This window comes from Ornithorhynchus anatinus, chromosome 4 (genome assembly GCF_004115215.2).
Source record: "Ornithorhynchus anatinus isolate Pmale09 chromosome 4, mOrnAna1.pri.v4, whole genome shotgun sequence".
Taxonomy (NCBI): domain Eukaryota; kingdom Metazoa; phylum Chordata; class Mammalia; order Monotremata; family Ornithorhynchidae; genus Ornithorhynchus; species Ornithorhynchus anatinus.
Window position 1 is genome coordinate 31433755 of NC_041731.1, and position 25648 is coordinate 31459402.

A 25648-nucleotide genomic window follows, 5' to 3' on the forward strand; every position below is an offset into this window, starting at 1 on the left:
CTGTGCCCTATCCAGTGATGTCATCAAAGAATAGCACCAATCGTCAGGAGTCTTGTTCCTGGAAGCTCCGCGCAGTGATCTGGTATCCTGAGAATTTGGCTAGCTTGATGAATGCAGGTAGTCCAACCCAAAGAGAAGTAGTCAGAAATGCCTAGCCATATCACTGGTTTTACTTGGAAAGTTTCTTCATAGTAGGAAATGTCCCCTGAGGAGTATTAGTGGACTCCTTACAAAGCACACTAGAATGCCAGCTCCCACTTTTATAATAATAGTTGTAATCATTATTATTAGTATTAGGACCCGTTAAGCACTTACTATGTTCCAAGCACTGGGTGGGTACAAATTAATCAAGTTAGACACAATCACTGTCCTTTATGGGGCTCACAGTCTTAGTAGGAATGGAGTAGGATTTCATCCCTATTTTACAGATGAGGTGACTGAGGCATAGAGAAGTTCTTATCTGTCTCCCCCAATTAGACTGTAAGCCCATCAAAGGGCAGGGACTGTCTCTATCTGTTACCGATTTGTACATTCCAAGCGTTTAGTACAGTGCTCTGCACATAGTAAGCGCTCAATAAATACTATTGAATAAATGAAAGTTAACTGATTTGCTCAAGGTCACATGACAGGAAAGTGACAGAGCAGGGTTTAGAACCGAGGTCCTCTGATTCCCAACCCATGCTCTCTCCACTAGGCTATGCTACCTTCTCAACTGTAAGTTCCACTAGATTGTCAGTTCCTCACTAGACTGTAAGCTCTTTGAAGGCAGGGACCTAGCCTACCAACTCCATAATTATATTGTACTCTCCCAAGCACTTAGTATGGTGCTCTGCACACAGAAAGCATTCAATAAATTCCATCAATTGACTGATTGACTGATTGACATACAGAAGGCTCCTCTGATCAGTAGCAGCCTAAAAAATAAATTCTAGACTTTCAACCAGCTGATAAGGGAAATAATTTCTTTCATGTGTCTGAAGCATCTGACATCTAAAATCATTTAATATCATGATAGAAAATGGAATAGTGGAAGAAATTTCAGATGCAATTGAAGATGACAAATCAGACATTTTCAGCTCTGGCTTTAGAACAGGAGTCCCATTTACAACAACTGACCTGATGGGTTTCAGAGCATTTGGGACTTGAGTTAGGAAAATAATGGGAATCTGAGGTGGAGAAATGAAAAAGGCAATTGGAAAAGGTGGTAGGAGTATGGAGAGAAGCAGACAGTGGCTCCAGCAATTAGATCTTGGAAGGCCTTTATGAACACTGCCCAACATTGCAACTTGAGTCTGAAAACAATGAAAATAAGCAGACCACAAAACCAAACCACTATGTATGTCCTACCGTCAGAGAGCCAACTGGATGACTACAAACATTTCACTGTCAGGACTAAACTATGTATTAGTCAGGCCCCTTACCACTCCCACCACCCCCCAAATAAGATCGAAGAGTTTCAGGAAGGCCCTCTCTTAACTTGAAGCCATTTCACCATCATTTTTTATGCTGTCTGGCTACAAGATTATTCTCAGGCACTCTCTGCTGACTCAACCTACTAGGTGATGCTGATGGAGGTAGTGATGACACTAGATGGCTGAAGAGATAGGAAAAGCAGCATGGCCTAGTGGATAGAGCACGGGCATGGAAGTCAGAAGGACCTGGGTTCTAATCCCGGATCTGCCATTTGTCTGCTGTGTGACCTTGGGCAAGTCACTTAACTGCCCTGTAGCTCAGTTACTTCATCTGTAAAATGGAGATTACGATTGTGAGCCCCATGTGGGATAGGGACTGTCTCCAGTCTGGTTTGCTTGTATCCACCCCAACACTTAGTACAGTGACTGGCACATAATAAGCACATAAAAATGCTCGTATTATTATTATTAATATTATTCCCATCTCAGCTAAGGCCTGGATCCCAATGCTTGTTCTGCATCCAAATCCAAGCACTTTATTGGTTAATAAAGTTTCAGTACTCAGCTGAGAGCCTAGACCTGTGGACTGTAGGTTTCCTTGACTCACAGATAGCCCTGGGTCAGTAGCCACTCACTGCTCACTCACTGTCTCATCAATGACAAATCAGTTTTCTAGACCAGTAAACACTTGGGGACATTGCTTATGTCTTCCTCTTCCTTCGTTTTCCCAGAAAGGCCTCCCAGAGAAATCAGCTACCATGTTAGTTGTCGGCCTAATACATTTTTGTGTCTTGAATGATGAAATTTTCAACTCAGGATTTGCTGGGTTTGGCACGATGGTCTGTTTCTTATCAGACATAACCGAGCTTAGAAGACATAGGTGGGACAAGGAACCATCTTTAACTGGCCAGGAACCAAAAGATGGAGCTGCCATCTGCCCTTTCCCCGGGCTTTGGTTAATTTTCTTTCTCCTCAGATGCCCCTTCTTTCCAAACTTGAGACCAGCAGGTCAGTTACTGTCAATTTGTCCCGCGTTCTAGCCAGAGCTGGAAACCTCTGATTTGTAATCTTCAATCGTATTGATGGTTTTTCTCTGCTTTTCCATTTTCCACCATGACATTGGAAGATTGAGGTTCCAGGTACTTCAAAAAACCATAGAAAATCATTTCCTTGTCTGCTGGCCAAGGGATGACTTTTAGGTCAGATCTCATTGTCGAGTTGCTCTCAACGTTCAGATGTGGCTTTGGGTGTTTAGGTATGGGGCATTCAATCACTCAGTTCAACAATCAGTGATATTCATTGAGTGCTTACTAAGTGTAGAGCACTGTACTAAGTAGTCAGGAAAAAAGAAGCATTGCCTAGTGGATTGAGCACAGTCCTGGGACCTGGGTTCTAATCCTGGACCTACCACTTGTCTGCTGTGTGGACCTGGACAAGTCATTTCACTTCTCTGTGCCTCAGTTACCTCATCTGTAGAATGGAGATTAAGACTGTGAGCCCCATGGATTGTGTCCAATCTGATTAGCTTGTATCTACCCAGGTGCTTAGTAGAGTGTCTGGCACATAGTAAATGCTTAACAAATACCATAGAAAATAAAATGGAGCTAAACAATGAATGAATAAATCAATACATAGTATTGATTGAGCACTTACTGTGCACAGGGCACTGTACTAAACGCTTGGGGGAGTATGACACAACAATATACAGAAACATTTGCTACCCACAACAAGCTTACAGTCTAGAGGGGTGATAGACATTAATATAAATAAATTACTGGATATGTATGTAAGTGCTGTTGGGGGTGGTGTTGGTGAGTAAAAGGAGCAAGTCAGGGTGATGAAGAAGGATGTGGGAAAAGAGGAAATGTGGGCTTACTCAGGGAGGCCTCTTGGAAGAGATGTGCCTTCAATAAGACTGAAGGCGTGGGGAGTAATTGTCTTTCGGTTATGAGAAGGGAGGGTGTTTCAGGTGAGAGGCAGGCTGCAAGAGAGTTGAGATTGAGGTCCAGTGAGTAGGTTGGCATAAGAGGAGTGAATTGTGTGGGCTGGGTTGTGGTAGGAAAGTGGTGAGGTGTGAGTGTGGCCAGGGTCGGGGGGCATGCAAGTCAGTTGAGTTCTCCTAGACCAGTCAGAGTGAGCATGATTTCTACAGGAGGAAGAGCTGAGCATGCTGGAAGCCAGTGAAGCCCTCAAATACTTTCAGCATCAGCTTGTCTTGTTTGAAAGTGAAGAATATCCCTTCCCCGCATCAGCTTACCCTGTGGAGCCCTAGAGAGCCGAGGGCTCCCCTAAGTAAAGGGACCTAGGGGCCTTCCGTGCTTCTGAATGTCATTTAGTCTTGAAATGGAGAGTCGCTTAATGTAGCTTTCCAAACAGAAAGTCAACAATACTAGTGGAATCTGTCATATCACTGTTTGGGCAAATCAGGATACTTGGAAATGCTAAAATATTGGACTGACTGGAACTCCAAGAAGTCATCTCAGCTAACCCCCAAGATTGCAGCTCATCTGTCCCAAGCACAGTGCTTGGCATATAGTGAGTCTTAAAAATATCATTATTAATATTATTTTATTATAATGTAATACTAATAAGAATTAGAACAGTGCTTTGCACATAGTAAGTGCTAAACAAATACCATCATTATTAATTAGTAGTACTATCAGCTGGGAGATCTCCCAGTCTCCCACTCCAATTCCAGCATTTCCCAACACTTCACAGTTCAATCACTCAATCATCAATCAATCAACCATATTTATTGAGCACTTACTCTGGGCAGAGCACTGTACTAAATGCTTGGGAGAGTACACTACAAAGAGTTGGCGGATATGCTCCCTGGCCACAACAAGCTTACTGGAGTGGGAGGCAGACATTACTATAAATAAGTAAATTATGGATATGAACATGAGTCCTATGGGGCTGAGGGAGGGGTTAAAAAAAGGGAACAAATCCAAGTGCAAGGGTGATGCAAAAGGGAGTGGGAGAAGAGGAAATGAGGGCTTAGTCAGGAATACCTCTAGGAGGAGATATGCCTTCAGTGAGGCTTTGAAGGTGGGGAAAGAGTGATTGTCTGTTGGATATCACATTCCTTTTTTGCTTTGGGATCTAAACTAGCCAGAGCATAATTAGGTAAACTGGACCTGTTCCATCTGTCAAGAATGACATTGAAAGCAGCCAAGTTCTTCTCTACTTGTCCAAAAGATAAATCCCCTTCAAGACTGCAATCTCATTGTGGGCAGGGAATTTGTCTACCAACTCTGTTGTATTGTACTCTCCCAAGCACTTAGAACAGTGCTCTGCACAGACTAAGTGCTCAATAAATATCATTAATAGATGAATTCCTCCCTAACCTCTCTCTGTGAGACAGCAATTAATCCGTGTATGTTCCGCACGAGCTCATCAGCAACAATAAGAAATGACTTGGAGACCGGACCAAATGAGCCAGATTAGAGACTCAAGAATAACTGGCGCTGATCACATTCAGCAGTGCTGTTCAGGTTAGAGAATGGGAATCCAGGGACCTGGGTTTGAAGTTAGGTTCAGCAACTTGGGCAAATCCCTGATTTTCTCACTGCCTCAACTGGCACATCTGTACTCTCCCAAACAGTACAGGGCTCTGCATAGAGTAAGCGCTCAATAAAATCCCTTGATGGTGACAGCGATGATGATGATGATGCAAAATGGACCTAATGATGACCTGCTTTGCGGTCTGGTAATGATGATGATAAGCTCCTAAAGGGCTGGGATCTTATCCACTAATTCTACTGTACTCTCCCAAGCATTTAAAACAGTGCTCTGCTTTAACATTCAATAAGTTTGATGAATGATGATGATAGTGGTGGTGATGATGGTGTTTAAAGTGAAGATGGTGTTAAGGTGAATTCCTTAACTCCCATTCTCTCCTGGACCTCCTCCAATCTGGCTTCCGTCCTCTCCACTCTACCGAGACTGCTCTCTCTAAGGTCACCCATGACCTCCTTCTTGCCACATCCAATGGCTCCTACTCCATTCTAATCCTCCTTGACCTCTCTTCTGCCTTTGACACTGTCGACCATCCCCTCCTCCTCCACACCTTATCTCACCTTGGCTTCACGGACTCCGTCCTCTCCTGGTTCTCCTCTTACCTCTCTGGCCGGTCATTCTCGGTCTCCTTCGCAGGCGCCTCCTCCCCCTCCCATCCTTTAACTTGTTGGAGTTCCTCAAGGGTCAGTTCTTGGCCCTCTTCCATTGTCCATTTACACTCACTCCCTCGGTGAACTCATTCGCTCTCACGGCTTTGACTACCATCTCTACGCAGATGACACGCAGATCTACATCTCCGCCCCGTCCTCTCCCCCTCCCTTCAGGCTCGCATCTCCTCCCGCCTCCAGGATGTCTCCACCTGGATGTCGGCCCGCCACCTAAAACTCAACATGAGCAAGACTGAGCTCCTCATCTTCCCTCCCAAACCCTGTCCTCTCCCAGACTTCCCTATCATCCTTCCTGTCTCTCAGGCCCGCAATCTCGGTGTCATCCTTGACTCGTCTCTCTCGTTCACCCCACACATCCTATCCATTTCCAAGACCTGCTGGTTTCACCTTTACAATATCGCCAAGTATCCGCCCTTTCCTCTCCACCCAAACGGCTACCTTACTGCTACGGGCTCTTGTTATATCCTGGCTAGACTACTGTGTCAGCCTTCTCTCTGATCTCCCCTTCCTCTCTCTCGCCCCGCTCCGGTCTATTCTTCACTCCGCTGGCCCGGCTCATCTCCTGCAGAAACGATCTGGGCATGTCACTCCCCTTCTTAATCACCTCCAGTGGTTGCCTATCGACCTCCACTCCAAACAAAAGCTCCTCACTCTAGGCTTAAGGCTCTACATCACCTTACCCCTTCCTACCTCTCCTCCCTTCTCTCTTTCTACCGCCACCCCGCACGCTCCGCTCTTCCGCCACTCACCTCCTCACCGTCCCTCGGTCTCCCCTATCCCGCCGTCGACACCCGGGCCACGTCCTCCCGCGGTCCTGGAACGCCCTCTCTCCTCACCTCTGCCAAACTAATTCTCTTCCCCTCTTCAAAACCCTACTTAAAACTCACCTCCTCCAAGAGGCCTTCCCAGACTGAGCACCCCTTCTCCCTCTACTGCCCCCCCTTCAGCTCTCCACAGCTTAACCCTCTTTCCCCCCATTTCCCTCTGCTCCTCCCCCTCTACCTTCCCATACCCTCAGCACTGTACTCGTCTGCTCAACTGTATATATTTTCATTACCCTATTTATTTTGTTAATGAAATGTACATCGCCTTGATTCTATTTAGTTGCCATTGTTTTTACGAGATGTTCTTCCCCTCGACTCTATTTATTGCCATTGTTCTCGTCTGTCCGTCTGCCCCGATTAGACTGTAAGCCCGTCAAACGGCAGGGACTGTCTCTATCTGTTGCCGACTTGTTCATTCCAAGCCCTTAGTACAGTGCTCTGCACATAGTAAGCGCTCAGTAAATACTATTGAATGAATGAATGGTGATGATGGAGTCAGTCTGATGTCTGGTAATAAAGTACTGACTAACCACCCCTGAAAAGTGCAAGCGATGATAAAGCATTGGTTTGTACTGCCTAGAATTTGGGACTGAAGCTTAATCACCTTAATGCAACCTAAATGTGCTCCAGGCACAGAGTTGAGCCGCTAAATTCAGTACTCTTATCCCTTATTTATAATCTGCAGACTCCACGTGGAGGTGAGCCTCACCACAGAATCATCCTAGGAAATGGCTTATGATTGTGTTCTTCCTGTGAGCAACCAAAGGAAGGTGAAGTTGTTTTGTTTTTTTTCTGATAACTCCCTGAAACCTTCATGGATTGACACTTTCCATGCCCCTAAAGTCAGGAAATTCAAAGCGGTGTTTCCCACAGCAACGGAGCTTCTCCAGGGGAATTCAGAGAGCAAGGTAGGAAAATCCTTACCACCCCACCCCGCCCACACACACCCCACACACCCACGCACACACATCCCACAGACACCCCTGGCTGGAAAACACCACGAGGGTGACACAGGCATCTGAAGGTTGCCATGAAAAGGTTGGCAGGGCTCCTCCCCAGCCTGTTGCTTCTCTGTGGAGTGTGGGGTGCGGTACCAGGCTGGGAACCCCTGGGACCGCCCGGTTCTGGGCTCTGGGCAGGTCAGGGCAGCCGAGCTTCGAGGCCTTCTCTCCCCGTGTCCACTCTGCAGTGGACTCTGCCCCCTGCAGGAAAATCCTCGCTCACGACTTCAATATTTGCTGAAACCGGACACCTGGCCCAGTGGAGCCAGCTCATGTCCCCGGCGGCAGCTATTTAAAAGGACCAAGGGCAGTCTTCTAATTCCCACCTCTTCACATCAGGCCCCGACCAGAGCCTTCGATAGCTCCAGGTCCCCCTCACCCCTCCCTCCCCTCAGCATCCATGAGCCACACACTGGGAGGACAGTCCAGGAAGAATTGGTTCTGCTGGAGCCCTGGAGAGGATTATCTGTTGAACTTGGGATCTAATCTCTTTCTGTCCAGACCAAATGACCCTGAAGGCCTTTGGTGCTTTCGGGTTCTCAGCTCCTGAATCACGCTGTGATTAAACCAGGATCAGATTTTTTTTAGCTGCCGGGACCAATGAATACAAATGAATTTAGGGGCTGGAAGGAGAGACTGCACAACCTCTCACCTCGGCGCAAAGTAAGTGGAGAAAGAATGCGATCAATGGGGCAAGACGGTTGGGTGTGTGGTGGAAGGGCGAGGCGAGGGATGGGGGGAGAAGGAGGAGAAGGGAATGGAGGGAACTGGGGTGGTGAGGCTAGACTGCTTCTGATCCATTCATTCATGCAAAACTATTTGTTGAGCGCTTACTATGTGCAGAGCACTGTACTAAGAGCTTGGCGTGTGCAATTCTGATCGATCGCCAGACTCCCTCCTGCCCCCCACGCGTGTTTAGGTGTGAAACCATGGTGAATGTGTGTATGTGCGTGTGTGTGCATGTGAGCGCACAGCTCTGGGAATTCCGGGATCATTTCGAGGTCGCCCTTTCTCTGTCTCGCCGGTCTTTTGTTGGGTCTTAAACCCACCCCGCTTGCTCTGGCATGAGAAATCTGGTCCTCCAGATTCCGACCTGGGATGGGATTTTTCCGGCGCCCCGGACCTGGGTATCAGGATCGTGAAGGTGAGGGAGAATGAAAAACACGGAAGGATCCGGACCATTCGGCTGGTGGCCAGAGGCTAGCTGAGCCCTTCTTCAGAGGGCTGTGTCCACTCCAGTTCTACCAAGACACCCCAAGTCGCTTGTCCGCCGCGGGAGGGGGGCAGCATCCCTTGAGACTGTAGGTACCCTTCCCTCGGGGCTACCTGAAGCCGGATTTATGGCAATGGGAGCAAACCAGAGGGGCTGACACCTGCCCCTCCAGCAGGATCCAGGAGTGTGTGGGTGGGTGGGGTGGACGGGCGTGTGCACCCTCAATTCATTCAATAGTATTTATTGAGCGTTTACTAAGTGCAGAGCACTGTACTAAGCGCTTAGAATGTACAATTCGGCAACAGATAGAGACAATCCCTGCCCAATAACGGGCAAACTCAATGGGAGTGGACGGGTCGGTGGGGACCCCGATCCAGGGCCTGGGAGTCCAGACCCCATGAACATCCTCCGGAGGCTGGGGGAGTTGGGATGGAGGGTCGGGGGGTCCTGAGGCCGGAGCTGTTTGGGGGATCCCCTCTCTCCCTGAGTGGCCCTGGGGCCCTCCATCCCCCAGGCCCTCTGATTGCGGACCTCTTTCCCGGGACAGGCCGGGCTGGGCCGGTCCGGGGCTGAGGCTGCTGCACCGCACGGCGTCGGAAGGGGGCAGCAGAGAGAGAGGCTGGGATCGGGGCGGGGGGGGAGGGGGGAGGTGGGGAAGGGGGGGAGTGGGGAGGGAAAAAGCCTTTAAATCATTTTCCCTTTTCCCAAATCCTTCCTTTTGCTCTCCCTCTAAGTCCGGAGGAGAGTTCCTGGAGGGGACATCCGCAGGGCCAAGCGAAGCCCTCCTCCCGCAAATAAAACATCCCATGTCCAGCCCGGCCAGCCCTGCGCCTAAGGACTGGAATTGACCAGGGGGAAGAGAGACAGAGAAAGAGAGAGAAACAGAGGGACAGAAAGAGAGGACAGAGAAAGAGAGATAGGCAGAGAGGAAAAAGAGAGAGAGTGGGAAAGAGAGAAGGGACAGAAAGAGAGGACAGAGAAAGAGAGACAGAAAGAGAGGACAGAGAAAAAGAGATAGAAAGAGAGAGGACAGAGAGAGGGCGATTGAAAAGAAAGGAGAAAGCGAGGGATACCGGACTCCTGGGACCATGGGCCTGCTTCCCTCCTCGTCTGATCGTCTCCGGGGTCCCCCGCCTCCAGCCCCCGGGCGAGTGGGGCCCCGCCGGGCGGGAATTACATGGGAATACTAAGGAGCGAGAGGAGGAGAAGGAGGAAGAGGAGGAGGAGGAGGAAGAGGAGGAGGAGGAGGAGGAAGGTGTCCGGCGACTCCGGGGCGGTGGGGGCAGCCTCACCCCTCACCCCCACCCCGGGGGTCGCTGCGCCCCTCTCCCCATGGATGGCGCTGAGAATTTGCCCCCCGGAAAGGAGAGAATGAAGTAGGACCCCCGTGATGGAGCCGGAGTCAGCCCCGGTCTCCAGATTCAGAGTTGCAGCACCCAGGGGGTGAGTAGAAAGTCCGCTCTCCTGCCGAAAATTGGGGAGGGGGGGAGGCTTGATGCTTCTAATTCAGAGGGGACCGCCCCCCCCCGTTCTGGGCTGGAGGGAGGGTTTGGGGGTGGGGGGGTTGGGTTTCTTTTGGGGTCCCCGGGATCCCCGGTTCCGAGGTTGGAGGCCCGGGCCGGTCCTGGGGAGGTGGGCCGGGAAGCCCAGTGGGCGGCTCCGTTCCCACGGTTGAGCCGGGACGGACCCTCCCCCGGCGGGGGAGGCTTTTGGGGAGGAGGCGGGGAGGCCGGAGGGGTCCCGATCCTGGTCCGATCCCCAACCTAGCCGCCGCCCCGGCTCCCCGGCCTCACTGCTCGGCGGCCTTACGCGGGCAGGCGAGGGTTAACGAGCTTCCTCCCCGCTCCCCCCGACCCCGGGCCGCGTTGGACGTTTGTAGTGAGCGCTTACCAAATACTATCATCATTCCTTCAATCGTAATGACTGAGGGCTTACTATGTAATAATAATGATGGCATTTGTTAAGCCCTTACTGTGTGCAAAGCACCGTTCTGAGCGCTGGGGGAGATACAACATCATCAGGTTGTCCCACGTGGGGCTCACAATCTTCAACCCCATTTTACAGATGAGGGAACTGAGGCACAGAGAAGTGAAGTGACTTGCCCAAAGTCACACAGCTGATAAATGGCGGATCTGGGATTAGAATCCATGACCTCTGACTCCCAAGCCCGGGCTCTTTCCACTGAGCCACGCTGCTTCTTACTATGTGCAGAGCACTGGACTTAGCGCTTGGAACGTACAATTCGGTAACAGAGACAATCCCTGCCCCACCATGGGATCCTCATCATGATAATAATGATGGTATTTGTTAAACGCTTACTATGTGCATAGCACTGTTCTGAACGCTCGGAGGGCATACAAGGTGATCAGGTTGTCCCATGTGGAGTTTACAGTCTTAATCCCCATTTTAGATGAGGAAACTGAGGCACAGAGAAGTGAAGTGACTTGCCCAGCTGGGAAGTGGCAGAGCTGGTGTTAGAACCCATGACCTCTGACTCCCAAGCCCTGGCTCTTCATCATCATCACACTGCTCCCTTCGCCTTCAGGCGCTCGCTCGCTCGCTGTCTGGTCCCAGCGAAGCTCGGCCTGCCACTACATCTGCTTTAATCGATCAGTTAGTGGCATTATTGAGCGCTTACTATGTGCAGATCTCTATAGTCATTCATTCATACTACTGAATGAATGAATGCATAGTCATTCGTTCATTCAATTGTATTTGTTGAGCACTTACAGTGTGCAGAGCACTGTAATAATTTGTTCAATCATATTTATTGAGTGCTTACTGTATGCAGAGCACTGTAGTCATTCGTTCATTCAGTTGTATTTATTGAGCGCTTACTGTGTGCAGAGCACTGTAGTCATTCATTCAATCAATCGTATTTGTTGAGTGCTTCCTATGTGCAGAGCGCTGTAGTCATTCATTCATTCAATAGTATTTGTTGAGTGCTTACTGTGTGCAGAACACTGGAATCATTCATTCATTCAATTGTATTTGTTGAGCGATGATTGTGTGCAGAGCACTGTACTAAGTGCTTGGAAAGTACAATTCGGTAATGAATAGGACAATCTCTACCCAACAACTGGCTCAGAGTCTAATAATACTAATTCTGGTATTTGTTAAGCGCTTACTATGTGCCAGGCTGGGGTGGACAAACTATCTTCTAGACTGTAACCTCGTGGTGGGCAGGGATGGGCTCTCTTTATTGCTGAATTGTACTTTCCAAGCTCTTAGTACAGTGCTCTGCATACAGTAAGCCCTCGATAAATACGATTGAATGAATGAATGAATGAATTGGGTCGGACACAGTCCCTGTCCCACATGGGGCTCACCGTCTCGACCCCCATTTTACAGATGAGGTAACTGAGGCACAGAGAAGTAAAATGACTTGCCCAAGGTCACACACAGCAAACAAGTGGCAGAGCCAGGATTAGAATTAATGACCTTCTGACTTGCAGGCCTGTGCTCTATCCACTACACCATGCTGCTCTTGGGAGAGCACAATGCCACAGAATTAGCAGATGCGTCCACAGTGAGCATACAGTCTTCGTGGGAGACAGACGTTAAAATTAATGAGTAAATAAGTTATTTATGATATAAAGTGGATTGTGTTTGTATGTGTCTGTTATCATGTACTCTTCCAAGCGCTTATACAGTACTCTGCATAAATCAGGACTCAATAAATACCACTGACTGACTGAGTGTGTGCATGTGCTTTGCTTCTGCTCTAAAGCCAGATGCGTGTGTATGCATTGCATCTGCTTAACCTCATTATGGGCAGGGAGCATATCTACTAATTCTGTTGTACTGTACTCTCCCAAAAGCATAGTACAGTGCTCTGCACATAGTAAGCGCTTAATAAATGCGATTGATTGATCTGCTTTCAAGTGAAGTGTGTGAAGCATCATATCTGCTTTAAAGTTCTCTGGATGTGAAAGGGTGCATGCACCTCATGAGCTTTAAAGCGCACATGTGTTAAGTGAGAGCCTGAGAGTCAGGAGGACCTGGGTTCTAATCCCGGCTCTGCCACATATGTGCCGTGTGACCTTGGGCAAGTCACTTCACTTCTCTGTGCCTCAGTTGCCTCATCTGTAAAATGGGGATTAAGACTATGAGCCCCACATCCGACAGGGACTGTGTCCAATCCCATTTGCTTGTATGCACCCCTGCGCAGTACAGTACAGTGCCTGCCACATAGGAAGCACTTAACAAATCCCACAATTATTATTATTATTAGGTGTGTGAATATCATCTCTTCTTTAAAGTTCTGTGTGTGAGTGTCTGTGCACTGCATTTGCTTTAAAGGAGGGTGTGTGTGCATTGCATATGTTTTAAAGCGGGTAGTGTATATCTGCTTTAAAGCGGGGTGTATGTGTTCATTGCATCTGTTTCATGTGTGAGTTCATTTTATCTGCTTTAAAGTTCCCTGTGTGTGCATTGTATCTGCTTTAAAGCCAGGGGAGAGAGGGGTGTGCGCGCCTGCGCAAGCAGACCCAGCGCCTCTGGCTGGGCATAGAGGAATACTTATAGATTTAAGTACTTCCATATGCTTCCATATTGTCCACATATGAGCCAGGCCTTCGCCTGAGCTCGGGTCTCTCTCCATCACCCATGTTGCTCTTTCAAGAGACTAGGGCAGGGCCAACCCAACTAGAGAACAGGTCACAGAAGCAGGCCTGGGGCCAGCTGGGTCCATGGGCTGCACTTTCATCTGGCTCAGGAGGCGTAGCCGGGGAGGAAGAAATTGGGACGTTCTGGTGCTGAGGACAGCAGAGGTGGGAGGGTCCTCAAGGGAAGCCTGATTTCAGCAGCCCACCCCCCCAAGAGGCAATGAAGCAGAGGAAAGGGCAGTGCTACCAGCCGGCCAGCCTTCCACCCCTTGGCCTTCTACCTCTTCCCATCACTGGGACCGGCCCTGCAGCAGAGCCCGGAGCAGTTTTTAGATCAAAGTCAGCTCCCCTATCTTGGAGCCCCTGGAACGCCTGGAACTGAGAGGTGCTTTGTGCCTGGCCAGCAGGAAGGAAGATTAACTCCACTCCTCTACCCAGGAGCTTCCAGTCCTTATTCTTTGCCGTCTTTTGCACAGGGTTCTAGCTTCTCTCCTGGGACGGCCTGGTCTCTAAATGTCAATCAATCAGTCAATCATATTTAATGAGCATTTACTGTGTGCAGAATACTAAGTACCAAGCACTTGGGAAAGTACAGTACAACAGAGTTGGTAAACATGTTCCTTGATCACGACGAGTTTACAGTTTAGAAGGGGAGACAGACATTAATATAAAGAAATAAATTACAGATATCTACCTAAGTGCTGTGGGGATGAGGAAAGGATGAATAAAGAGCAAATCCAAATGGGTGTGATCACACTGGCCCTTGTGCTTGCTACCCTGGGGCCATGGGCTTGGGGCCCTTGGTCTTTTACAACCTTCCCTGCTGGCTTTGGTTAGCCTGCTGGGCAAGGGTGAATCCTCCCTCCTAAGTAAGTCATTCCTGCATCAACCCTTTTGGGCCACTAGATGATCCTTTCGTTATTATTATTTTTTAAATAATAATAATAATAATGTTGGTATTTGTTAAGCGCTTACTATGTGCCGAGCACTGTTCTAAGCGCTGGGGTAGACATAGGGGAATCAGGTTGTCCCACGTGGGGCTCACAGTCTTAATCCCCATTTTACAGATGAGGGAACTGAGGCACAGAGAAGTTAAGTGACTTGCCCACAGTCACACAGCCGACAAGTGGCAGAGCTGGGATTCGAACTCTTGAGCCCTGACTCCAAAGCCCGTGCTCTTTCCACTGAGCCACGCTGCTTCTCCATTCACATTGTACCTACCCCATGCACTGTGCTATTGCTGGACTAAGTACAAGTACTCTCCCAAGCTCTTAGAACCGTGCTGAGCACATTGTAAGCAACCAGTAAATACCATTGATTGCCTGATTGACACAGTCCCTGTCCTCAATCTAAGCAGCAGTAGTGGTAGTCCTTCATTAAGCGCTTGCTACACTCCGGTTCTAAGTGCTTGGAGAGAATCTGCATTAGACATGTGTCCTGTCCCTCAGGGGTTCACAATCCAAGAGGAAAGGCACCTATCTTATCCTCATTTTACAGATGAGGAAATGAGCTCAGAAAGGTTAAGTGACTTGCCCAAGGTCACACAGCAGGCAAGTGGCAAAGTTAGGATTAAAACCACTCCTCTCCTTGACTCAACTCTCCCATTCAATCTGCATATTCGGTCTGTCATCAAATCCTGTTGATCCTATTTTAATAACATCTCCTGAATCTGCCTCTTCCTCTTTATGCTGATCCAAGCAATTATAGCCCATCTTGACACCTGCACCAGCCTCCTTCCTCATTGACTTCCCTACATCCTGTCTCTCCCCTCTCTAGTCCATTCTTTGCTCTCTTCATTTATTCATTCATTCACTCAATCATATTTATTAAGAATTTTCGGTGTGCAGAACCCAGTATTAAGAGCTAGGGAAAGTACAATACAACAATAAAGAGTGGCAATCCCTGCCCACAGCGAGCTCACAGTCTAGAGCGGGGAAGACAGACATCATTACAAATGAACAGACATCAATACAAATAAATAAAATTAAAGATATATACATAATTGCTGTGGGTCTGGGAGACCAGGACCGGGGGGGGCAGGGGAGGGGGAAAGAGCAAAGGAAGCAAGTCAGAGCGACGATCATTTTTCTAAAAAAACTCCACTCCTCAGAAACCCCCCAGTGGTTGTCCATCCATCTCTGGATCAAAGAAAAACTCCTTTCCATCACCTTTAAGGTACTCAATTAGCCCTCTCCCTCCTACCTTATCTCACTGATTTCCTATTGTAACCCAATCCATTCCCTTCACTCCTTTAACACCAACCTACTTGATCTCATCTTTCTTGCCACCAACACCTTGCCCACATCTTCCCCCTAGTTTGAAACTCCTTCCCCCCTTCATATGTGACAGACAACCACTCTCTCCATCTTCAAAGCCTTACTAAAACCATTTCTCCTCCAAGAGACCTTTCTTGACTAAACCCTCATTTCCCCCATTTGCCTCCATATTATATCTATAATTTATTTTAATGCCTGTCTCCCTCTCTATAGAGAGATGTCTGTAAGTTCCTCATGGCAGGGATCATGTCTACCTACTCTAGTGTATTGTACTCTCCCAAGCGCTTAGTTATAGTGATCTGAACAAAATGCTCAATAAATACCATTGATTGATTGAGGTGATTGAACCCAGGTCTCCTCACCACCAAACTCAGACTGCTTTGTATATTATTATTATGGTACTTGTTAAGCACTTACTGTGTGCCAAGCACTGTTCTAGACCCTGGAGTAGATACAAGTCAGTCAGGTTGGACACGGTCCCTGTCCCACATGGGGCCCATATATATACAACTGTTAGTGAAGGCTGTGTATATGTGTGTGTGCGTTTGTGTGTGTGTGTTTGTGTGTGCATGTTTGTGTGTGAGAAAAGGCCAATGTGCTTCTGACCACACAGAATGTCTTTTGTTGTGTCAATCCTGTTTATTATTTGCAGTGCCTGGAGCTGTTTTCACTTTTGCCTCTTTATCTCTCAATCTTCCTAACACCCCAAGAGCTGCTTCCTTTTGGATCACAGCATAGTATTCAGGCCCATCTGCCTCAGTTTTTCCTAGTTTTCAGCTGAGATGCAGTCGAGTCTGAGGTTTTGTTTTCCCACATCCTTAAAACACTTCCCCTTGTCCTCCTTGTTTTCCGCTTCCCATTTCGGCTCCACTAGAAAGCAGCTGCTTGGGTACCAAGTGTTGGCCATTTTCCACTCGGGGAAGCTTTTCCTTCCCAAATGCTTAATGCAGTACACTATGCCTACAATGGGCTCAAATCCTCCTATTCATTCTCCTACTCCTAGTCCCACAACTGCTACTATTTCTCATACGACTGCTACCGCGTTGAGGTGAAGTCATTTCCATGCTAGGACTGTCTTTCCGGGACTTTGTTCTTTGTGATCATGTCTTGCCACTTGATGTGGAGTTTGATCTGTACGTGACAATCATGGAACTGATCAAGAAGGTTGGGAGAAACAGCAGAGTGAGCCTTCTGCCTAGCGGGGCTCCCCTGGTACTCACTTCTCTTCCTCTTCCTCTTAGTCGCTGGGTGAGCCTCCAAGCCACCTCCTGGTCTCCAACAGAAGAGATCCAGTCCCTTTTCCTTAGTCCTTGTGGAGCGAGTTTGGGCAACCAAATGGTTGTGTTCCCCTCTGCCCCTTGAGTATTCCTCCTCAGGCCTTCGGAGTTTGGGGGGGATGGCACAGTAAGGCCACTATGATGTACATTTTTGAGACTGACCTTGGAGCTGAGCCAGCCGGACCCAGGTCCCCAACTACCCACATGAGAAAGGGATTTACAACTGTCCCAGCTGTTTGTAGGGGCAGGGTAGGCAGGAATGCAATAAGGATGCAATCAGAGGCAACATGGCCTAGTGGATAGAGCATAGAGCAGAAGGACCTGTGTTCTAATCCCAGCTCCACCAACTGTCTGCTGTGTGACCTTAGGAAGTCACTTCACTTCTCTCTGCCTCAGTTACCTCATCTGTAAAATGGTGGTTCAGACTGTGAGCCCCATGTCGTACAGGGACTGTGTCCAACCTAATTTGCTTGAATCTACCCCAGTGTTTAGTAAGTGCCTGGCACATAGTAAGCACTCAACAAATACCATTTTAAAAAAAAAGGACCAAAACAATGGAAACTCTTAGTTTCCTTGCCTGAGTTGAACTAGCTCTTCCCTTTATAACTCTCACCTCGTTGTTCTGAGCCAATGGCGGGGGGAGGGGGCGGGCAAAGTCTCACCCATGAGGCTGGGACCTCAATCAATCATTCGTATTTATTGAGCATTTACTGTATGCAGGGCACTGTCCTAAGCACTTGGGAGAGTACAATATAAGAATATAACAAAGTTGGTAGACACGTTCCCTGCCCACAACAAGCATACAGTCTACCACATGTGGGGCCTGGTTTGTTGGGTTCAGGGAAACCCAGCCACCCTAGCTCCCTTGCAACATGGTTTTGACATCGGGAGGAACCCTCTGACCCGACTTTAGAGTTTGATCTCAGTGCTTCAGGTCTTGAGTTGCTCTGCCCATCAAACCATCAATCAGTCAATCAATTGCATTTATTAAGCACTTACTGGGTGCAAAGGACTGTACTAAAAATGAGTCCAGAGAAGCCTGAATTTTGCAGCACTGGGTGGCTGAGGGAACAACTTGCTTCCCTGCTCTCTCTGGCCTTGATTTCCCCAGGAGGAACTGGAAGGAGAACATCCTGCCTTAGGAGCTCCCTGATAGGGATTTGTCGAGGGGAAATGAATGAAGGCAAAGTCTAAGGACTCCTCCTCAGGAAAGGTTCACCTCACCTCAGGACTCAATGTCTTTATTTTCCTTTGATTTTGGCTTCCTCGGGCATTTGGTTTCTCTGCTTTTCCTTGTCATTCCTCTTCCTGGGACAAAGCAGCCCCGCTGTTGGAGCAGAAGCCAGCAAGGCTGCTGGGCAAACAGAAGCATGGGTGAGCAGAGCCCTTAGAAAAAGACCAAGCACTAAACATTATTACCAGTAATCTAAACAGGATTCAAATGGTAACAAAATAACCAGCCCGTCCTCCACTCCCAGACCAACGAGCCAAATCTCCAGCAGAGAGAGTTCAGAAACATGCCTTGATTCCAAAGTCAGCTTTTTCTCCTTCTGTTAATAAAAAAAGCCCTGTGCTGTCTTCCTAAATTAGAACCATTGCCCCTGAAGTGGGACCCTGGGATGTCCCCAGGAGCCAATGATCGATTCTTCAGAGGGGGAGTCAGAGAAGTCTAGTGGACAAACCAGGAGACCTGGATTTTAGTTCTGGTTCTGCCACTGATACCCTGAGTCCTTTTGAGCCAATCCTGTGAACTCTCTCTGCACCGGATTCCTCATCAGTATAATGGAGAGATGAGTAAGGGGGGGAATACCTCCCCCCACCCACTTGTGGGTGTGACTAGGTCATCCCATTAAAGACTTCTGGAAAATAAATACACAATACTTGTAATTCCAAAGCATTTTGTGCTTCCAAGAATAAAAGGCTATTTAAGGTAGTGAGGTGGGGGCAGGGATTCTCTGATTAAAAGAAAGCAGAGCTATGCCGGCTGTCAGCATCTGCACTTCTCTGAGCCCTGGACAAGAGCTAGATTCTGATCCTAGCTCTGCTTCTCACTCCCTCTGGGATCCTGGGTGAACCTCTTGCACTGACTGTGCCTTAGTTTCCTCATCCAGCTCAAGGAAACTATACACCATCTTCCTCTCCTAAGAATAATAATAATTATGGTACTCGTTTAACACTTAATATGTGCCAAGCACTGTTTTAAGCTCAGGAGTAAATACAAATTAATAAGGTTGTTCATAGTTCCTGCCCCACATGGGACTCATACTCTTAATCCCCATTTTACAAATGAGACAACTGAGACACAGAGAAGGGACTCACTCAAGGTCATACAGCAAAGTGATGGAGCTGGAATTAGAACTCAGGTCCTTCTGATTCCCAGTCCCGTGCTCTATCCACCAAGCCATGCTACTTCTGTGCTAGAAAAGGTTGGCATGCATGTGACAGTCAGTGGGTTAGCATGTGTGGAGACAGTATTACCAAACCCTTCTCCATTCCTGTCTCCAGTCATGCCATGACCCACCTCCATCTTGGGTCTTTTCAAAAATGGAGGAGAAACTAAGACCAGAGACAGGAAGCTCCAAAAAACAGGACATTTCAAGAAAAGAATCCCACAGTCCTTAGACTACTCCAGCCTAATTTCTTGCTATCCACGGGCCCGAGCTAACTTGTTGGGTCCACTCCTCAGTTGATTTTTTTTTCCCCCACACAAGACAAACATCTTTCAGAAGCTATGCCTCATTAAGCTTTTTAGGATCAACTTGCTGCCTTTGAGGAGAGTTGTCTCCTAATTCCCGAGCCTTGGACTATGAGACCTCTCCACCAGGCCTTTTCTAAATTCTCCCCCTATTTTCCTTCAAGTAGAAGTAATGGTATTGTTTGAGCATCCACCAAGCACTGTACCAAATGCCTGTATAACTGAAGCAAGTCAAGAGAGATCTCTGACTTCCAAAGAATCATTAAAGGCCACTCTGCTCCTCTCTGAGCTCCTGTTGCTGAACTTTGGCTCTCCAGATAGTTTTTATGAGGAGATCACCTTCCTGTCCTGATTTCCTCCCAATCCCACTTTCCTGCCCTTTCCAGATGTCTCCGGTGGCTGTCAGAGCCAGATCAACCATTAGCTCGGTAGGGGCCAACTCGGCTGGCCACGGCTGGAGCAGGGGTCCCTGGCTGGAAGGGAGCAGGGCAGATTGGGGATTCTATCCATTTTGACATTTAAGGAGACTGTAAAATGAAAGGCAGATGTATGCAATTATATGCAGATATATGCACATTTTCCATCTACATTTCTGGGAGAGCGGGTTAGGCATTTTTGTGACTGGCCGCAGCTCTCTTCTTCGTAATGCTAAGCAATGGGCTGGAAGAGAGGAGCATGGCCTAGTGGATAGCACACAGGCCTGGAAGTCAGAAGGACCTTGGTTTAGTCCCAGCTCTGCCATCTGTCTGCTTTGTGACCTTGGGCAAGTCACTTAATTTCTCTCTGCCTCAGTTACCTCATCTGTAAAATGGGGATTACAACTGTGAGCCCCCGTGAGACATGGCTGTGTCCAACTTAATTGCCTTACATCTACACCAATGCTTAGAATAGTGCCTGACACACAGTAAACACTTAACAAATGTCATTTTTTTTAAAAAAGAGAGAGTGGTCCAAAGACTTGGCTCAGTCCAGGGCCACAGCTGCTACTAGTATTTTCTGACCTCTCTGCAGTTCTTCTCTTAATCCAACTTTGAGACCAAGAGTTCCTGCAGCCGCACTGTGTTTATCCACCACCTCATGACCCCTACAGTTAACATTTGACATCGAAAAGACCTTGTGGGTTCACCCCCTCTGCAGTTTGAGAAGATGAATAAATATGGCTCTTCACCCAGGCCCAAAGGTTGATGTCCAGAAAGTAGTTTGGAGACCAGTGGCTCAAGAGAGAAGAGTTTGATTTGAAAGAAAACACTTGGATTTCCAACCTCAGCTCTTCCCAGGAGACTCAGCAGCAGAGGATGGAGTTTGGACAGAGCTGGAAGGCAAAATTAACCCTAGACAGACCAGCCTACAGCTTATCCATGAAGCCAGCTGAAAGATCTCCCCTGATGCCCATTTATTCCACGTCTTTTAGCCCTAAACCCAGCCAGTGTCACAGGAAGTAAATAGGCGAGTGAGTTCTTTCTGTCTCTGAGGGACCATTAGAAAAATGACCCCTCTAGGTCATCAAACCAGCCTGGAAGTGGGGCTCCACATGCATTCCTCGGCTCAGTGCTCCCAGGGGTGGAGAGGAAAAAAACCCTGGATAATTGTAGTATTTGTTAAGCACTTACTATGTACTTTGCACTGTACTAACCGCTGAAGTGGTTACAAGCAAATCGGGTTGATCACGGTCCCTGTCCCACATGGGGCTCACAGTCTCAATTTCCATTTTACAGATGAGGGAACTGAGGAACGGAGAAGTTAAGTGGCTTGCCCAAGGTAACAGAGCAGACAGGTGGAGCTGGGATTAGAACCCAGATCCTTCTGACTCCCAGGCCCATGCTCTATCCACTATGCCATGCTGCTTCTTGAAAGCTCCAGCTGGAGCAACTCCAGCTCTTCAGAGTCCCCTCTCTTCCCTCAGTGGGCTGAGGTGGAGAAAAAGGAAGTCTCATTATATCCTCTGGCAATGGAATGTCTGTTCATGGGGTCAGGCTACAGAACTAGCTTTCTTAAGGCCAGGAAGAGTTGGGGTCCACCCTAACTGCCAGGTAATCCATAATATTTGTTGAGAACCTCCTGTGGCCAAGGGTATGTATTAAGCATTTGCAAGAGTATAATAGAAAGTAGTAGACATGGTCCTTGCCTTCAGGAAGCTAATATTACAGGTTTGGAGGAAAGACAGAGCAAAGATATGTACATCAGTCAATCAATCAATTGTATTTATTGAGAATTTACTCTGTGCAAAGCTCTGTACTAAGCACTGGGAGTGCTTAGTATGGTGCTCTGCACACTGTAAGTGCTCAATGAATACGATGGAATGAATGAATGAATGAGTACACTATAACAGAGTTGGTAAACACGTTAGTCTACCATTTAATTAAGTACATTTACATTTACCAGTATATTTAATTAAGACCATGAGTTAGTAATTAATCAATGGGGTATGAAAGATAAGTATGTATATAAACCATATAGGAATTTGTGAATTCATAAGTGATTAGGTGGCACGGAAGTGCTGAGTTGACATTGAGGGGGTCTAATCTTGGGAAAGTAGAAATTAATCAGAGAAAGCCTCTTAGGGGAGATGATTTCAGGAGGGCTTTGAAAATGGGGAAATCCAGAGTAAGTCAGATTTGAAGGGGAAGGGAGTTCCAGGCAGGGGGAAAGGTATGGGTGAGAGGTCTGTAATGGGACAGACAGGAATGAGGCACAGTGAGTAGGTTTAATTTGGGAGGAATGAAGAGTGTGAACTGGGGCATAGTGGGAGGAGAGAGTGGATAAGTAGGAAGGAGAAGATGTTTTTGGTATTCCTTAATTCCAAAGTTTAGGAGTTTCTGCTTGAAGTAGGGAGGAATAGGTAATTATTGGAGATTTTTGAGGAGTGAAGAGATGCATGTAGAATGATGTTTTAGAGAAGTGATCCAGGCAGCAGAGCAATGTAAGCTCCTCTAGTCTGTAAGCTCCTTCTAGGCAGGGAACGTGTCTACCAACTCTCTTAGATTGTACCTTCCCAAGCACTTAGTACAATTCTCTGCACACAGTAAGCACTCAATAAATATGACTGGCGATAAACTGGCAAGGGATGAGACTGGAGACAGGGAGCCCAGTGAGGAGGTTGATTCAAAGAAGGATATGCTAAGTGGTGGCCAACATGGTGGTAATTTGGATGGAGAGGAAGGGGCATATGCTGGAGATACTATGGAGGAAAAAACAACTGGATATTGTGGGAAAGACTGAATGTGGGAGTGAGAGAGGAAGAAATTGCAACACGGCCTAGAGGATAGAGCACAGACCTGGGAGTCAGTAAGACCTATGTTCTAATCCTGGCTACACTACCTGTCTGCTGTGTGACCTTGGGAAAGTCACTCAACTTATCTGTGCCTCAGTTACCTCATCTGTAAAATGACAATTAAGACTGTGAGCCCCATGTGGGACAGAGAACTGTGTCTGACCTGATTAGCTTGTATCTACCCCATTGCTTAGTACAAGAACAGTGCTCCGCATTTAGAACAGTGCTCCAGCACTTATAACAGTGCTTGGCACATAGTACGCGCTTAACGAATACCATCATTATTATTATTACAATGCCTGACACAAAGTAAGTGCTCAACAAATACCATTAAAAAAATGAATAATGTTAAGGATGTCAGCTTCAGGCTTGGGGAGGAGGGTAACTTTGTCAATTAGTATAGGGAAGTTAGGTAAAAGGAAGGATTTGGGTGGGAAAATGAGAAGTTCAGTTTTAGAAATCTTGAGCTTGAGATAGCAGCGAGACTTCCGTATAAAAATGACCCAGAGGCAGGAGGACACAATATTGCAGAGAAGGAGAAAGGTTTACATTAGCAAGGTAGATTTGGAGAATCATTTGTTTAAAGGTGATAGTTGAAGCCATCGGAGTGGATGAACTTGCCAGGGGGGTCAGTGTATACTAAGAGGAGAAGGGGACCTAGAACAGAACAGAACCTTGAGGGGCACCTTCGGTTTGGGCTTAGGAGGCAAAGGAGACTGAGAAGGAGCAGCCAGAGAGGTAGAAAGAGACCCAAGAGAGAACTGTGCTAGTGAAACCGAGGATAGATAGTATTTCCAGGAGAAGGGAGTGGCCCACAGTGTTAAAGGCAGCCAAAAAGTTGAGAAGGCAGTCTATTAGATTTGGCAAGGTGACCTTGGAGAGGGCAGTCTCAGTGGAGTGTCGAGAGTGGTCAAGAAGGGAGTTGGAGGGGAAGAATTGGAGGCAGTTTGTTCCTTCCTCTTTAGGCAGGCCAGACACTGAGATGGAATATAGCCTTGGAAGCCCAAACAGGAAACCTACCAGCCCAAATTGGTTTTCTTTTCTCACCAGTCAGGCCTCCTGCAAGAAGTTAATTCAGTGAATTCTTATGAATTTGCCATCCTTGACTATCTGAAAGTGTGAAATTCTGCTTGCCTTCAGGGCTAGCCACAGTCAGGTCTGCATCCTGAGGGGAGAAGTCAAAGTGCACCCCCTTCTATGACACAGGATATAGCCATCAACAGATCGCTACGTGTCCATATGACATTATTAGCATTGCACTGTCCTAGGCAGTGAAATAGTGATTTCCAGAGGTGGCCAGTGCTGCCATCAGAATAGGGATACCTCTCCGGACACTCTCATCCTGTGCTGAAGATTCCCAGGCTTCCAATCAGTGGCTCCCACCACCCCAGAGTTCGCAGAAACATCCCCTGCCTCACGGGACTTAATAATGTTGGTATTTGTTAAGCGCTTACTATGTGCTGAGCACTGTTCTAAGCGCTGGGGTAGACACAAGGGAATCAGGTTGTCCCCACGTGGGGCTCACAGTCTTAATCCCCATTTTACAGATGAGGTAACTGAGGCACCGAGAAGTTAAGTGACTTGCCCAAAGTCACACAGCTGACAAATGGCCGAGCCGGGATTTGAACCCATGACCTCTGACTCCAAAGCCCTTGCTCTTTCCACTGAGCCACACTGCTTCTCTGTGCTGGGTCCTTCTATGTCTGGCTTCTAAACATTCATTCATTCTTATTTATTGACCGCGTACTGTGTGCAGAGCATTGTACTAATTGCTCGGGGGAGTACAGTACAACAATAAACAGACACGTTCCCTGCCCACAACAACCTTACATCTGGAGGAAGGAGACAGACATTAATATAAATAAATAAATGACAGATATGTACATAAGATATGTACATGCTCAACTGTATATATCTTCATCACCCTATTTATTTTATTTTGTTTAATGAGATGTACATTACCCTGATTCTATTTATTTGCCACTTTTTTATGAGATGTTCTTCCCCTTGACTCTATTTATTGCCATTGTTCTTGTCTGCCTGTCTCCCCCGATGAGACTGTAAGACCGTCAAAGGGCAGGGACTGTCTGTATCTGTTGCTGACTTGTCCATTCCAAGCGCTTAATACAGTGCTCTGCACATAGTAAGCGCTCAATAAATACTATTGAATGAATGAATGAATAAGAGCTATAGGGCTGGGAAGGGTGAAGAACAAAGGGAGCAAGTCAGGGTGACACAGAAGAGAGTGGGAGAAGAGGAAAGGGTGTGCTTAGTCATGGAAGCCTTCCTGGAGGAGATATGCCTTAAACAGGGCCTTGAAGGTGGGGAGAGTAATTATGTGTCAAATTTGAGGAAGGAGGGCATTCCAGGCCAGAGACAGGATGTGAGCGAGGAGGCAACGGCGAGATAGGCAAGACTGAGGCACAGTGAGAAGGATAGCATTTAAGAAGCGAAGTGTGCAGGCAGCTTGTTGTGGGCAGGGAATGTATCTGCCACCTCTCTTGTAGTCTGCCAAGTGATTAGTACAGTGCTCCAAATATAGTACGTGCTCAATAAATCCCATTAATTGATTGATTGATAGTAGAAGAGTAGCGATGTGAGGTAGCAGGGGGCAAGGAGATGGAGTGCTTTAAAGCCAATGGTGAGGAGTTTTTATTTGATGTGGAGGTGGATGGACAACCACTGGAGTTTTCTGAGGAGTGGGGTGACGTCCTGAATGTTTTGTAGAAAAATAAACAGCCACTCTTGCCACTCCAGGGCCTAGGGAGAGTGAAGAGAGGTAGACTGAAAGGGGGATATCAGTATCAGTAAATTAGTAAATAAACAAACCTTTTCAGAAGCATTCTTATTTCAGGGAGCTGCAGGAGATGGTGCTAGGGGAAGGT

At 47.5% G+C, this 25648-nt stretch overlaps 1 protein-coding gene across 1 annotated transcript in view; it reads left to right on the forward strand.

Moving 5' to 3' along the window:
• Positions 1 to 9627: 9627 nt before the first annotated feature.
• Positions 9628 to 25648, forward strand: part of COL27A1 (collagen type XXVII alpha 1 chain) — a 241942-nt gene continuing 225921 nt past the window's right edge. Inside the window, exon 1 of the mRNA XM_029062843.1 lies at positions 9628 to 10080. Within this exon, the coding sequence (XP_028918676.1) occupies positions 10028 to 10080 (53 nt within the window). The 5' untranslated portion in view covers positions 9628 to 10027. The remainder of the gene's footprint in view (positions 10081 to 25648) is intronic.